The 15,753-nt window shown below is 30.1% G+C and overlaps 1 protein-coding gene across 1 annotated transcript in view; it reads right to left on the reverse strand.

Moving 5' to 3' along the window:
- Positions 1 to 385: 385 nt before the first annotated feature.
- Positions 386 to 15,753, reverse strand: part of LOC126884317 (peroxidase-like) — a 276,223-nt gene continuing 260,855 nt past the window's right edge. Inside the window, exon 11 of the mRNA XM_050650256.1 lies at positions 386 to 3,284. Within this exon, the coding sequence (XP_050506213.1) occupies positions 3,152 to 3,284 (133 nt within the window). The 3' untranslated portion in view covers positions 386 to 3,151. The remainder of the gene's footprint in view (positions 3,285 to 15,753) is intronic.

Below are 15,753 nucleotides of genomic sequence, written 5' to 3' on the forward strand. Positions count from 1 at the left end.
GTCGGACATATTGGATGTCAATTTGAGTTTCAGATTCAAATTGTAGGACTTTTCTTACATAAAATTTTGCGCTCGTTCTTCTGGTGTAATCAGAACTTAACTGCGACGTACGGCTCGTGAAAAATCAGGGTAAATAACGTGAGAAATCAGGGTAAATAGCGTGGCTATTTATAGTGGCTAGTTAGTCGGATATATTGGGTGTCAATTTGAGTCCGAGATTGTAGGACTCTTCTTACATAATATTTTCCCCTCGATTTTCTGGTGTGATCAGAATTTCACTACGACGTACGGCTCGTGAGAAATAGAGCCGTAAAGAAATGCTGAGATAATGAGAAAACTTGAGAAAATAGAGCTTAATCTACAGTTTAAATAATAACTCAATTAATATATTATGAATTATTTATTATAAAAATACAACAAAAATATTTTACTGCAAACGGTGTCAATTAATTAAATAAATATTAGCTTAGAACATACAAAAAAATCACCTATAGGTAACCTATAACCTACGAGTTAAATGTATTAAAAAATAATTTTAACAATAATGTTAAACATTCCAGATTACTAATAATAATATGAGTAGAAAAAATGTGTCATACTTATAATGTATGTTGTAAAAGTAGTAACATTATAATAATTATAAATAATACTGATTAAGACCAAGAGGCAAATTATAATACTTTATAGGTTATCTTAAACTCAAAGAAATGACTCAAAATATGGCCAGTTAGAAAAAAAAAAAAAGAAAAAAATCCAAAACATATTGAATTAGAACAAAAGTATTAAATAAATAAGTAAAATTAAAATTTTAATACATTTTACAAATATAAATTTCTATAAAAATATTTTACTTGTAATTAAAATACACAAAGAATTTATTGCAAATTACTTGAGCTGCTAAGAACTAATTTACTTAAAAAAAATAATAACAACTTATAATATAATATACCAGTGCTTTGTATTGGTAGTGAAACATAATAAATCCTAAGTGATTGCAAATAAGTATTGTATCAATTAGTAGATATCCTAATAACCTAATGTTTTTAATAATTTAACTTTTTTTAATAAAAATTTTTTTATTTCAAAGTATGTATGTAGTTCTAAGTTCTGACATGTCAGCGAATAAACACACATAGTACAACGGATATGAGCTGCACTGTTGAACAGGGCAGTGCCTATCTCGGCCCGAAGTCGGCACAAAGCTTAAAACTGTGCGATATAAAATATACCAGCTTGGCTCATGGGATATTAGGTAATTGTTACTATCAAATAATTTTACATCTCAATGGAAAAAAATACATTTTTATAGAATAATTTTATTAAATAGATATATAATTATACATCGCCCAATAAAAATGAAAACTAATATCAAATAATTTTACATGTACAAGATAAATTGATTCCGCTACGAGGTGTCCAGCGACTAACATCGTTCTGTATTTTTTCAACATAGTGCAAAAACAATGATATTAGTGTACCTTTAACTAGAAATAATTGTTTTTTTTACTACATGAGCTGTGGCGTACCCACCTGTTAATCTTCGAGCCGACCTGAGGGTTTTTAAAATGTACCTGGGGTATCATAAAGGACTAAAGGATTATAGTGAGCCGAGATGGGAATACCCCGTTAAACAATGGAGAAAAGTGTTTTATATAGTACCTACATCGTTTTCATTTTCTTATCAGAAAAGTTCACATTGAAAAAAAAAACATCCATTAGAAATGTTATCGGGGTGCATTTTTTGCGAAGATACCTTATGTCGATATATGTATATGTATAAGGCATAAGAATCTCTCAAAAATACAAAAAAATTGTTAGACCATAAATTGGAAACTGAACTATAGCTATTGTGACGTCAAGAATGAATAATTTTACACCATTCAGACCCATGTTATATGTCTTAAGTTATCATAAACTATTTCAAGAATAAAAACAAATAATGCTTTGAATGAATAAAGAAGACACTGGATCAATCTGATTTAAAATCGGTGCACTATTTTAAAACGTTGTAAGCATAATATATAACAAAAATAAAATTAATTGAGGCTGTAATACAGATATAATTACAAATAATTAATGGTGGACACATTTTGCTTATAAAATGACAACTCTAGCGAAAGAAGACACGAGAAAACACTACTGACCTACAGAAGTAATCAACAATAAGATAAAGCTTTTCAATCCTAATAGCAACATTAATAACATTGAAAAATATTAAAAATATTACTAAAAGATTTTTAAATTGAAAACTTATTGGTACATTTCCCTGGTGACACCTCCAAGGCTTCTACAATTTGCAAGCCAAATGGATGCTGCAGTGAAGACAAAAGGGAAGGAATTCTACACTATGCAATTCACAACCCCCTTCTGCAGCTTGGTAAAGTTCCAACGGAAAATGCACCTAGTTACTCCACGGAGTAATACTACTATAAAATAAAAATGTATACCATTTTTATTCAGTTGCAATGCGAGGCCAAAAATGTCTTAATTTTTACTTAGATTAGAGAGCGCAACCAGCACTCTTATCGACGATTTCACCTCTTGTTAGAGGCTCTTCAGAGAATGCATAGGTTGCTTTGCTCTAATCCAGTAAATTTTTCCAGGGAAATGTACCAATAAGTTTTCAATTTAAAAATCTTTTAGTAATATTTTCAATATTTTTCAATGTTATTAATGTTGCTATTAGGATTGAAAAGCTTTATCTTTGAATTGCCAGATGACGCTAGTCACCTAATCCATTCACCTCAGTTGCAGTGTGGGACTAATATCTGTCGACAAATTTACTGGATTAGAGCAAAGCAACCTATGCATTCTCTGAAGAGCCTCTAATAAGAGCTGAAATCGTCGATAAGAGTGCTGGTTGCGCTCTCTAATCTAAGTAAAAATTAAAACATTTTTGGCCTCGCATTGCAACTGAATAAAAATGGTATACATTTTTATTTTAATCAACAATAGTTGAACATACATATAACCCTTTCAACTTACTATTATATTATTGCTGTTACACCAATGGCCAATCTGATAAACGTATAAACACTACCAATATCAATTAAGCACATAATAGCTACCAAATCAATATTATAATACACTAGTTTCTAAATTCACCTACACTTCAGTATAAAATTATAATATATAATATATTATGGCAAATTTATTTTCTATAAATAAGATGAGAGTTTAATCCAACGGGACTAAGGGGTGCGGTTTGATGAACTCCTGCACCAAAGTCTTTCCACAAGGATAGGTCTACAGATGGCAAAGTATCGCAAGGTACCACAGGATTACTATAAAATAAAATAAAAATAATTATAGTATACAGTGAAGTCTAGATAAATAGCCTGCTTTTACACAAAAAGTAATTATAATTTTTTTTATTTCCAAAAATTTAGTAGTATTAAGCAGGCCGAGCAATATCGCGGTACGGAACTGAAATTTTGGGTTAGAATAACGGAGACTGGATCAGAACCACACTTACTGTGATTCGGTAGCCACTGTAGCGATTATACAGTATGGTGCAAATGAAAGGAATAAATTTTTCATTTCGTAATCTGGCGACTAAGAAAAAATCCTGAAACAGGTCGATTTTTATTTTTTGATTGTGATTTTTTGGCATATTATATATCATGTTAGTGACGTCATCCATCTGGGCGTGAGGACGTAATCGATGATTTTTTTAAATGAGACTAGGGATCGTGTGCTAGCTCATTTAAAAGGTTATTCAATTCTCTATTCAGTAATATATACAGTGACATAATTATTTATACAGGGTGGCCAAAAAATTATTTTTGAATTAAATTAATTGACAAAAAAAAAGAAGAATGTATGTAATTTTTTTATTTCAAAATACATTTAAATGCTGTCAGAAATCATAAAAAAATGTTTATTTCACAAATAAACATTGCTTTTCGCTTAAATTAAATGTTCAAACTTGTAAGAGGCAGGTGGCTGACTTGCACATTAAATTTAAGCGAAAAGCGATGTTTATTTGTGAAATAAACATTTATTTCTCTTTTCTGACAACAGTAAAATGTATTTTGAATTAAATAAATTACATACTTTCTTCTTTTTTTTTTGTTAATTTAATTAAAACAATTTTTTGGACACGCTGTGTAATTAATTATGTTAATGTTTATAATACTGAATAGAGAATTGAATGCCCTATCAGATGAGCTATCACACGACCCCCATTGTCATTTAAAAAATCATCGATTACGACATCACGCCCAGATAGATGACGTCACTCGTATGATATACATGCCATAAGTATCGTAATTTAAAAATAAAAATCGACCTGTTTTTGGGATTTTTCCTTAAAGTCGCCGTATTACAAAATAACGAATTTATTCCTGTCATTTGCACCATATAGGTACTGAACGATATTATTATCGCATAGTTTTGTCGCTTGTTGTTTGTTGATTAAATAAAAGAAATGAAGAAATATTAACAAATATACTTCGTGATTATCCACACTTTTATTTGGTCATAGTCAACAAATAAAATAGAATCCAAACAACCCACAATAAAATTTGAACCCGTATAAAAATTTAAAAAAAGGGACTAGATGCATTATCTTGCAAAAGTTGCAGATCACTGTCGGCCATTTTTGCGCTCTTTAGACCACCAGGTATGTGGTTCTAATTTTTAATATAAACTTTCTCATAAAAATGAAACTTTCAATTCTTTTCAGAAGAAAGACATCTTGCTTTAACCATCTGGATAATTAAAGACAATAATTATTGTTAATTAACAGTAACAGATGATAAGTAATTGTTTCTTTCACTAGTTTTTTTTTGGAGTTATCACTGTATATTTTCACATAATTAACTATTTTTAATGGGAAATAAGCCACAATTTTACTAAAAAAAATGATTTTATTAACGTCTCAACGTCCAAATCGGATGCCGTTGTCAAAATACAAAAAAAATTAATGAATTAACAAAAATGTTGTTGCTTATGCTTCTTTTCATGAGCATTTTTCAGTGCGTCACAAATGATAGAAAAAAAGGTAAGTCCGTGATAATATACATTTTAGGGACATGACATTTTAGTTAAATCTGATACTTGTCACATTTTATTTGCAATTTGGCATAAAAACAAATCAATATTGTTTATTGCATTTATAAAATGGTATTTTCTTTGATTTGTATAGTCTTATAAATTGTACAGATTATATTCGTAGATATACCTATTACACAATTCGTAAATAATTTTTTTTTCGATTATAGCGCCATCTATTGACAACTAGAATAAATGTTATAAATGTCACCGACGAAATGTAATCACGGAAGTCACATTTTTCTGTCACATGCAATTTAATGCGCTAGAAAGAAATCGAAAAACTGTGACGTACTGAAAGATCCTCATGAGAAAAAGCATAGTAAAAAATTCTTGTAATAATTTATTTAATCTGACTCATTTATATCGGCAATTCAGACATATATTATAGATTTTAAAGTAGAAGACTTTAAAATGATATTGCCAATATTTATGAGTTGCGTTCCTGGGACGACTTTACTGAAAGTTAATAAAATCATTTTTTTTAGTGAAATTGTGGCTTATTTTCCATTAAAAATAGTTAATTACAAAAAATGCCATAAGAAAATAGCTTCAGAACAATATTTTCACATGCTATTAAAATACGTTTGAAAGTAATATTGGCTTGATAGGTGTAACAAAATCGAATGTACCTATTAGTTATTACTCATTAGATATTTCAGAATAACATTAGTATCCCATAATCGAAATCTGTACCTAATTTTGAGTGATAAAGTGGTCATGGTTTCATTATGAGTAATTTGTTGTCATTATTAATTCGACTTTAGATTGAGTTTCTTGTAGATAAGCAAGCTATTTTAAATAAGTAAGGTTATGGAGTTATTGATGTCTTGTTGTCCCATATTATGAATGAGGCCTTACAATATTATGCCTATAATTCTGTTATGTATATAGAAGTTGCTTACCTATATTAATTTAAACTGAAAGATGAAATTAATGTAGAGTAGGTACTTAATAAATACTACTCAGACGTGAATCGTGCCTCCGATTTGTAAGATAGAAGAAATGTGGCGTTGACTTCTGAATCAAGGGGGTAAACTATTTATGATTCAGCGGAACAGTTAAAATAGTTCAAACATTTGAACTTGCGGAAGTTTGTTTGCAACTGTCGTAAAAAAGTGGATCAGATCTTGTTATATTATACATTTATGAATGATGTTCTGTGAATGTATTTAAAAAATAATTGAGATTTTATTTGACTAAACATGCCTTATAAAAAAAAGATATTCCTAAGAATTTTAAGAGACAATTTTAAGTGTTCTTTTCTGAATAGTTTTAAGTTTACTAAAGCCAAACTTGCTTATTAGAATACCTTCTTGTTCTTAATATGCCCTCTCCTCAATGGAGGTTGGCTACTACAATTGAAAATTCTTGTCTGTCTTCTGCTGGTCTTATTAGCTGTTCAAAATTAAGCCCTGTGCATTGTGGGGAGTTTCTTGGCCACAATCAGGGGCGTAACAGAGGCCCCCGCAGCATGAAGCTTGCGGGGGGCCCCAATCGTTTAGGGGCCCCATCTTGTCATCTGATATTATGTAAAAATCTGTTATTGTTATATTATTTTACGTTGTGTGTTTAAATTTAAAAACGGAAATTTCTAAATAGACGTATTAGCCAAGTGAATCATCTCGTAATATCTAGAAACTTAATCCCTTCCGGCATACCGAAATTTTATGGTAGGTAACGAACGACAATAAACTATTATAATGCTTTGTATGTGACTATAGAAAGATTTGAGAATTGCAATTTGCCGAATAGAACAATATTTTTTAATCTAGAAATGGGTTTTCTCTTTCTTTATTCTTTACCTACGTTTAGTATTTCGATATTATCGCCACTATTATCGCCAGTAGTTTCATATTGGTTGTTTGCATTTAATGTTATTTATGTTTGTGTTGTTTTACGGTTATAGTTGCATCAGTTTGGTACGCATTTATTTATCAATTATTGACGACTTTTCTTGTGTAATCATTGGATAATCTCTCAACAGATATTAAGATAACGAAATTATAACACTTACGCTTTAGGGGAGTCAATGTAGGAAGCTTGCATTGTTTCGGAAAAAAATCAAACAAGCTTATATTTTTCTAAAACATTTTTTGATAGTTTAGGTATATATTTTATCTTAAAGTAAAAAGTTCTACTCAAGATTTAGCCTCTTGTTTATTAATTGTTTAAACAATAAAACTGTTTTGTATAGGTACTTAAATAATTTAAAAAATATGGGTGAATTCATCATTTTACTTTGTTCAAAAATGTTTCTATTTGCTTTTTGATTATGCTGAATTCGAATATGACATTACAATTTAAAAATCAAAATAAATTTTTTTGAACACTTATACAGTATGTCTGCATGGCTTCGAACCGTATGGGAAACATTTTTATTATCAATTTTACGAAAAAAGTTATTCTTCATGAAATGCTCTGAATGGTCTTAAATCTGAGATTACAAGATACAACTATCAGATATCAAAGCTTACCAATTTTATACGAGGCAATTCAAAAAATAGGAATTTAACTCAAGAATAAAATACCTTTTTATTTCACAATATACGATTTTAATTTTAATATGCAATTACATCCTTGTAAATAAAAAATTAATTTTTGTAAATTTTTCTCAATTACCGATACCCAAAAAATCATTTTATTACAATTATGATAACTATTTTATTATTAATTTTTTAGTTCTACGAAAAAATTATTTATAAAATTTTTATGAGATTCTTTATAAAAAGCTCTGCATTGTATCAAGACGAAGATTCAATCGTAACATCATTGTTTAAGAAAGTCTTGTCTAATTATACAATGGTAATATATCACATTTTACCAACTTTATACGAGGTATGTCGAAAAATATGAATTTCGCTCAAGAGTTAAGTACCTTTATAGTTCACAATATTTCAACTGGAATGATATAATTGCATATTTAAACATAATTGCGAACAACTTTTTATAATAAATATTTTCAATATTGTAAAATATAAAGGTAGTATACTATTGAGCGAAATTAATATTTTTTGACATACCTCGTATAAAATCGATCAAATTTAATTTCTGATTATTGCAACTTAGGTTTTATGCCATGCAGAGCATTTTATGAATAATAACTTTTTTTCGTAATATAGATATTAAAAAAGTTTCCCATATAGGTTCCAAGTTACGCAAACACACTGTATAAGAGATCAAGAAAAAATTGTTTTATCATTTACTATTTTTACTATTTTTTGAAAACTACGAAGTTTTCAAAAATTACATTTTTTGAGACGTTGTAATATTCGAATAAAAGTTTTGATATTTTTGTTTAATAAAACATGATTTAGTACGATGTTTAAAAAATTATTTGTGTAAGTTTCAGATTTATATGGGTAAAATTGTATTAGTACCACATTTTTAAATATTTTTTGAACAAAATTCATGTGAGTCCCAATTTCCACCCACACTGTTCTTATACACATATTTTTTTTTGCTTTGTAATATAACTATAAGATATCTTCAAAGTTCTTCTTTCATTGCCAATTGGTAAAATTTAATTTGATTAATTAGTTAAAAAATAATGTTAAATTAACTCAACTGCTCGCTACGACGAACGCTGCCATACAGTGCACCACTGCCAATGTTTGTGGGAAGGGTGACTCGAGCGTTATAAATAAAAAAATATAGAAGCCGTAGATGTAATTTTAAGGATATGAAAAATTGGTGTGGAGAAAGAGGATAAAAATAAAAATGTGACGGTTTAAAAATTATGATCCTATTGTTTATATCTTTGCCGTAAATTCTGGTCAACTTTCACCGGTTGTATCTCAGGAACTGCTCATCATAATTAAACGTTTTTTCTTTCAGAAAAAGCGTCCTGCCGCTGTTTTTCTAATACCGCTTTTATAATTTAATTTAGTTTAATATTTCCCTTGAATATCTGGGGCATATAATGAGGGGTAGCAGATACAGGATGCTGCAGTTAATACTCAATGGAAAGATCGACGGAAAAAGAGGAATTGGTCGAAAGAAATATTCATGGCTCCGAAACCTTCGTCAATGGACTGGCTTATCAGCAGATCAATTGTTACATGCCGCAGAAGATCGAGAACGATATCGGCAAATTGTTATGGAAGCTACCTACGCCTAAAAATTTGGGCACGGTACTTAAAGAAGAAGAAGATGTAATTTTAGAAAAACCTTTAATTGTTTTTGTTATGTAATGTTTTCTGAATTTTCAATGGTCGAGTCAGTTTTTTTCTAAAATTTATATTTTCGTGTATATTTAAAAAAAACTAATTTCGCAGTTCATTTGTTTAATAAAAAATTAAGCATCCACTTTTGGAGTAAAATCCACTATAAAATTTTTGTTTTTCCCTATTTTTAGGGCGGCTCGCGCTGCCCCCTTGCATCCCGGGTCGGGACGGGTCGGTATACCAATAAAGATGATAATAAATGTAAGTAGTCTGGGCTGATTATCGGAGAATAGGCCATTTTTGGGAAAAGTTATTTACCAGCAATTTTATTGCTGGAATCGAATCTTATTACTGTATGTATTAATAATATAGGTATGCAAAGTCCGCAGATAGTGTGCTACTTTTTTTATAAACAAAATGGCGCCAGAAAAACTGTGTTTTTTTTTCAATTTTTGCTCTATAACTCCAAAGATTTTAACTTTACACCAAAAACACTCAAATAAAAATTCACCGCAATTAAATTCTGTATAGAGACGTGTTTTTCTGATTTACTTCGACGAAAACTTTCCCCGGAAAAAGCGGGTTTTTCCAACAAAATCTTTAATTTTCAACTAAACTTTTAGATAAGTAATTGTTAATCAATAATTAAATAACTTGGTAGTATAAAAGACCTTTTGGTGTAGATTATAATTCCAGAATTCGATGGAAATTGAATAAACAGTTTAGCAACAATTGAATTGTTAATTCAAAATTTACGGTCGCTATAATAACGACAATAATTATGATGCATAAGAATAACTATGATTTTTTCATAAAAAGACACTATATCTATCTAATGCACTTTACAGAATTGAAATTGGACTATTTAAGCGGCCTCAGGAATATTTTAAAATTATAAAGAATTTTTTGGCTTATAAACAAATAGAATATCTCGGGAAATATTAAACTAAATTAAATTATAAAAGCGGTATTAGAAAAACAGCGGCAGGACGCTTTTTCTGAAAGAAAAAACGTTTAATTATGATGAGCAGTTCCTGAGATACAACCGGTGAAAGTTGACCAGAATTTACGGCAAAGATATAAACAGTAGGATCATAATTTTTAAACCGTCACATTTTTATTTTTATCCTCTTTCTCCACACCAATTTTTCATATCCTTAAAATACTCATAACATATATTATTATAATAAAAACTATCGATAATACGTGTGAAAATTACCAAAAATAGCAAAATTCCAATCAAAAATTAGGTTTAAGAAAATGTAGCCCTCAAAGTTGAAAATCGGTATACGTTAAAAAAATGAATTTTCTCGGATTCCCATGGAGCAATTTCCTTCATTATTTTTTTGTTCCCAAGTAACTCGAGTAGAGCCATCGAACTAACGCATTATTAAATGTCAAACTTGCTTTTGTTTTGTTATAATAAATTAATTTATTATTATAACACAAAATTTTTATTTATTTAAATAAAAATTGTTTAAAAAATTATACAGCTTTCAAGTGAGAATATTTATCTTGTTAATTTTAAAAGGTACACTTGTAGTAAGTTTATCTAAAAAAAAGCCTACAACTGGAAAAAATATGTAGTTTTCTGTTCTTTTAAATAAATTAATCTATTATAACAAAACAAAAGCAAGTTTCAGATTTAATAATGAGTTAGTTCGATGGCTCTACTCGAGTTATTAGGGAACAAAAAAATAATGAAGGAAATTGCTTCATGAGAAGCCGAGAAAATGCATTTTTTTAACGTATACCGATTTTGATCTTTGAGGGTTACATTTTCTCCAACCTAATTTTTTATTGGAATTTTGCTATTTTTGGCAATTTTCACACGTATTATCGATAGTTTTTATTATAATAATATATGTTATGAGTATTTTAAAGGTATGAAAATTGGTGTGGAGAAAGAGGACAAAAATAAAAAGGTGATGCTTTAAAATTTATGATCCTATTGTTTATATCTTTGCCGTAAATTTTGGTCAACTTTGACCGGTGGTATCTCAGGAACAGCTAACCATAATTAAACGATTTTTCTATTAAAAGAAGCGGCCTGCCGCTGTTTTTCGAATACCGTTTTCACAATTTAATTTAGTTTAATATTTCCCGAGATATTCTATTAAATAGTCCAATTTTAATTCTGTAAAGTACATTAGATAGGTATAGTGTCTTTTTATGAAAAAATCATAGTTATTCTTATGCATCATAATTATTGTCGTTATTATAGCGAACGTAAATTTTTAATTATCAATTCAATTGTTGCTAAACTTTACATTTAATTTCCATTGGCTTCTGTAATTATAATCTATACGAAAATGGCTTTTACATTACCAAGTTATTTACTTATTGATTAACAAATACTTATCTTAAATTTTAGTTGAAAATTAAAGATTTTGTTGGAAAGACCCGCTTTTTCCGGGGAAAGTTTTCGTCGAAGTGAATCTGGAAAAACACGTCTCTATGCATAATTTAATTGCGGTGAATTTTTATTTGGGTGTTTTTGGTGTAAAGTTAAAATCTTTGGAGTTATAGAGCAAAAATTGAAAAAAACACGATTTTCGGGCGCCATTTTGTTTATAAAAAAAGTAGCACACTATCTGCGGACTTTGCATACCTATATTATTAATACGTACAATAATAAGATTCGATTCCAGCAATAAAATTGCTGGTAAATAACTTTTCCTTGTATTTTGCTAATTAGCCCAGAGTAAAGTTGTTATGAACGGTGAATGATTACGCTAACACAAAAAAGTTTTTGTTAAACAAGTCGTATTTAGTAGGGGAGAGTTGGACAAAACGGGATACCATTTTTGTTTATTTTTATTACGGAAAAAATGTTAAAGAAATTATCATATTATTATTTTTTATAGGTATAACATTTATTGAAGCACATAAAAAACATATTTTTAGCTATTTTTAATGACTGGAAAATATTAAAAAAAAATTATTAAAGTCTTGCACATCCCTTTTTAGCATAAGACGGTTGGATAAAACGGGATAGGTTCACAATATTTAATTTTTTGTATAAAATTATCTAAAAAGTATATTTAAGTAGATATAAGACTACAAAGCAAAATTTACTTTTGAAAAAACAATATCTTCAGTAGTCAAAATTTTAAAAGTTGGCCTTTTTTATGTTTTATTGCAAAATGGGAAATAAGACCTTTTATTTAGGACTATGTACGTATATCAGAACAAAAGTCACATAAAAATATGTTGTTCTTTTCTGCAGTATGAGAACACGCTTTATCGAGAACACATCAAATATTGGCATCGAGGTAAAACGAACTAAGAATGTTAAAATGACGACTGAGGACAAGTTTTCGTCGTTGTCCGATTAATAGCAGCACTAGTTGGGTCTCTAGGCTAGGTATCCCGTTTTATCCGACTATCCCGTTTTATCCAACTCTCCCATAATTGTTTAACGCGGGAGCAGTCGCGCTCACTTCTGTCACGTAAGCAGTCGCGCGTAGAGAAAAATCTAGCAATACGAATTTAAATACGAATTTAAAACAAATTTCTATTTTATAATATTTTTGTTTGCTTGTTATGTTAAAAATATCTATTTCTAACAATTTTAAAGCTAATTGGTTCTCACCAAAGCCATAAATTCCACAAAAAAAATACAAAAGAAATTAAAAAAAAATCCCACGCATTACTAAAATCTTCTTCGAGGCACTTACGAGTGGAAAGTTATGTTGCAAAATTTTTCATCAAGTTATCACGGAAAAGGATAAGAACTTGGCTTTTTTCTAACAGCTCGACTGCTCCCGGGTTAAGCGGCCCCATTTCAAATTCTGCGGGGGGGCCCCGACGGAGTTTGTTACGCCACTGGCCACAATAGTCTTTTCCTTCCTAGTCCTCTCTTTCCGTCGATATTTCCTTTCACCATTAATTGAGCATATTGCTACCTACTTATTGTTTCTCAGTAGGTGGCCTAGGTATGATGTTTTTCTAACTTTCACTGTGTTGAAAAGTTCTCGTTCTTTGCCTATTTTATGTAGCACTTTTTCGCTTGAGGTGTGCGATGTTCATGAAATTTTAAGGATTCTCCGGTTGATCCACATTTCAAATGCTTCCAACTTATTTACGGTTGGTGTTTTAAGGGTCCACGTTTCAACTCCATGGAGAAGAGTCGACCAAACGTAGCAATTTGATAAACGTAGTTGAATTTCGAGTTTTAATCACACAGCAGAATGTCTTTACTATAACTAGAATACCAGTTATTAGTATGGTATAGTTAGACCCAAACCCAGACATCCGAAGTGAAAGTTATACTCCAACACCAAATTATTCTATATGGTCCACATAATGTTCAGAAAAAAGTCACACCATTTTGAGCGTCGGGTTTGGGGGGGGGGGGAGAGGGGGAGCAACCTGCAAATTCGTAGTTTTTTACGTTTTTCGTCAATATTTCTAAAACTAAGCGGTTTAGCATGAACAACCTTCTACACAAAATTGTTCTACATTAAATTTGAAATAAAAAAGGCCCTATGCATAATCCTTCTAAAATGAACGGTTCCAAAGTTACAGAGGTAGTATAGTATAATTGGTCCAAAAAAAGGCCTAACCCAGACATCCAAAGTAAAAGTTTTCCTTTAACACCAAATTGTTCTATATGGTCCACATATTGTTCAGTAAAAAGTTACACCATTTTGAGCGTCCGGTTTGGGGGGGGGAGATGGGGGAGAAGTCCGTAAATTAATTAGTAGTTTTTTTTACGTTTTTCGTCAATATTTCTAAAACTATCCTTTAGCGTAAGGAATGTTCTATAGAAAAATGTTTTACATAAAATTTAAAACAAAAAAGGTTCTATACATAATTGTTCAACGGTTCTAATCAACGGTTCCAGTGTTACGGAGGGTGAAAAGTGAAGGTTTTCGATACTTTTTATATCTACCGATTTCTCCCCCTCTCCCCCCCAAACCCGACGCTCAAAATGGTGTGACTTTTTTCTGCATATTATGTGGACCATATAGAACAATTTGGTGTTTTAGGATAACTTTCACTTTGGATGTCTGGGTTTTTGGTATAGTTAAATCATAAATATTGCCCAAAAAATATAAGAAGTATCGAAAACCTCGACTTTTCACCCTCCGTAACTCTGGAACCGTTGATTTTATGACAATTATGTATAAACATTTTTTATTTTAAATTTCATGTAAAACATTTTTGTATATAACATTGTTTACGCTAAAGCATAGTTTTAGAAATATTGACGAAAAACTTAAAAAAACTAATAATTTACCGGCTTCTCTCCCATCTCCCTCCCAAACCGGACGCTCAAAATGTTGTAACTTTTTACTGAACAATATGTGGACCATATAGAACATTTTGGTGTTGGAGGAAAACTTTTACTTTGGATGTTTGGGTTAGGCCTTTTTTTGGACCAGTTATACTATACTACCTCCGTAACTTTGGAACCATTCATTTTATAAAGATTATGCATAGAGTCTTTTTTATTTCAAATTTAATGTAGAACAATTTTGTATAGAGGGTTGTTCATGCTAAACCGCATAGTTTTAGAAATATTGGCGAAAAACTTAAAAAACTACGAATTTACCGATTTCTCCCCCCTCTCCTCCCCAAACCCGACGCTCAAAATGGTGTGACTTTTTTCTGGACATTGTGTGGACCATATAGAACAATTTGGTGTTGAAGGATAACTTTCACTTTGGATGTCTGGGTTATGCCATCTTTTGGATCAACTATACTATACTATATAGGAATATCCCGGTTTAAGGAATAGAAATTTGAGGTCCCGAAACGTTTCTACTAGCCACCAATAATCGGTCATTAGAATATCCTGGTTATAGGAATAATTTTGCTTGGCACGAAGGCTATTCCAATAAGCGGATTCTACTGTAATACATATACAGGGTGAGTTTTTAGTGTGGAATCGGTCGATAATTCCATTATGGTACACAATATCGAAAAAAGTTATTTAGAAAAAATGTAGGCAATGATATTCTCCAGGCTCGGAAAATATGTCCATTTCTACAGGGTAATCAGTAACTGCGTGGTATATCAAACATATAATTTTTTAAATGGAACACCCTATATATTAATTCATATTTATATTCCTCTCAGAATTCCTGTTCATAAAATAGAGGGTTTTCCATTACTATACAGAGTATTTAACAAGTTATGACCATTTTTATTTCGAAATCCCTATGAGATTAACACCATGTATATAAAGAACTAATTCATGAACAATAATTTGTTTTCTATAATAAGATAAACAATGCACTGTAGTTTGTAAATTAAGTTTAATTGAAATCATTGACGATTATTTGTATACAGGGTGAACTACAAAACCAAATTACGATTTTCTCAATTTTTTTAAATGGATTATCCTATATTTTATATTTTAGACATATTGTACTCATGATATACTTTCATTTTTATATAGCATTCCCTATATCTAAACTCATCACTTTCCGAGATATTTTCAGTTATCTTAAAATTTCGGGAACACATTCAATTTTTCTTCTAGAAAAAGTTAGTATTGAGTGATAATTTAACGAAATTATTC

This window comes from Diabrotica virgifera, chromosome 5, assembly GCF_917563875.1.
Source record: "Diabrotica virgifera virgifera chromosome 5, PGI_DIABVI_V3a".
NCBI classification, from domain to species: domain Eukaryota; kingdom Metazoa; phylum Arthropoda; class Insecta; order Coleoptera; family Chrysomelidae; genus Diabrotica; species Diabrotica virgifera.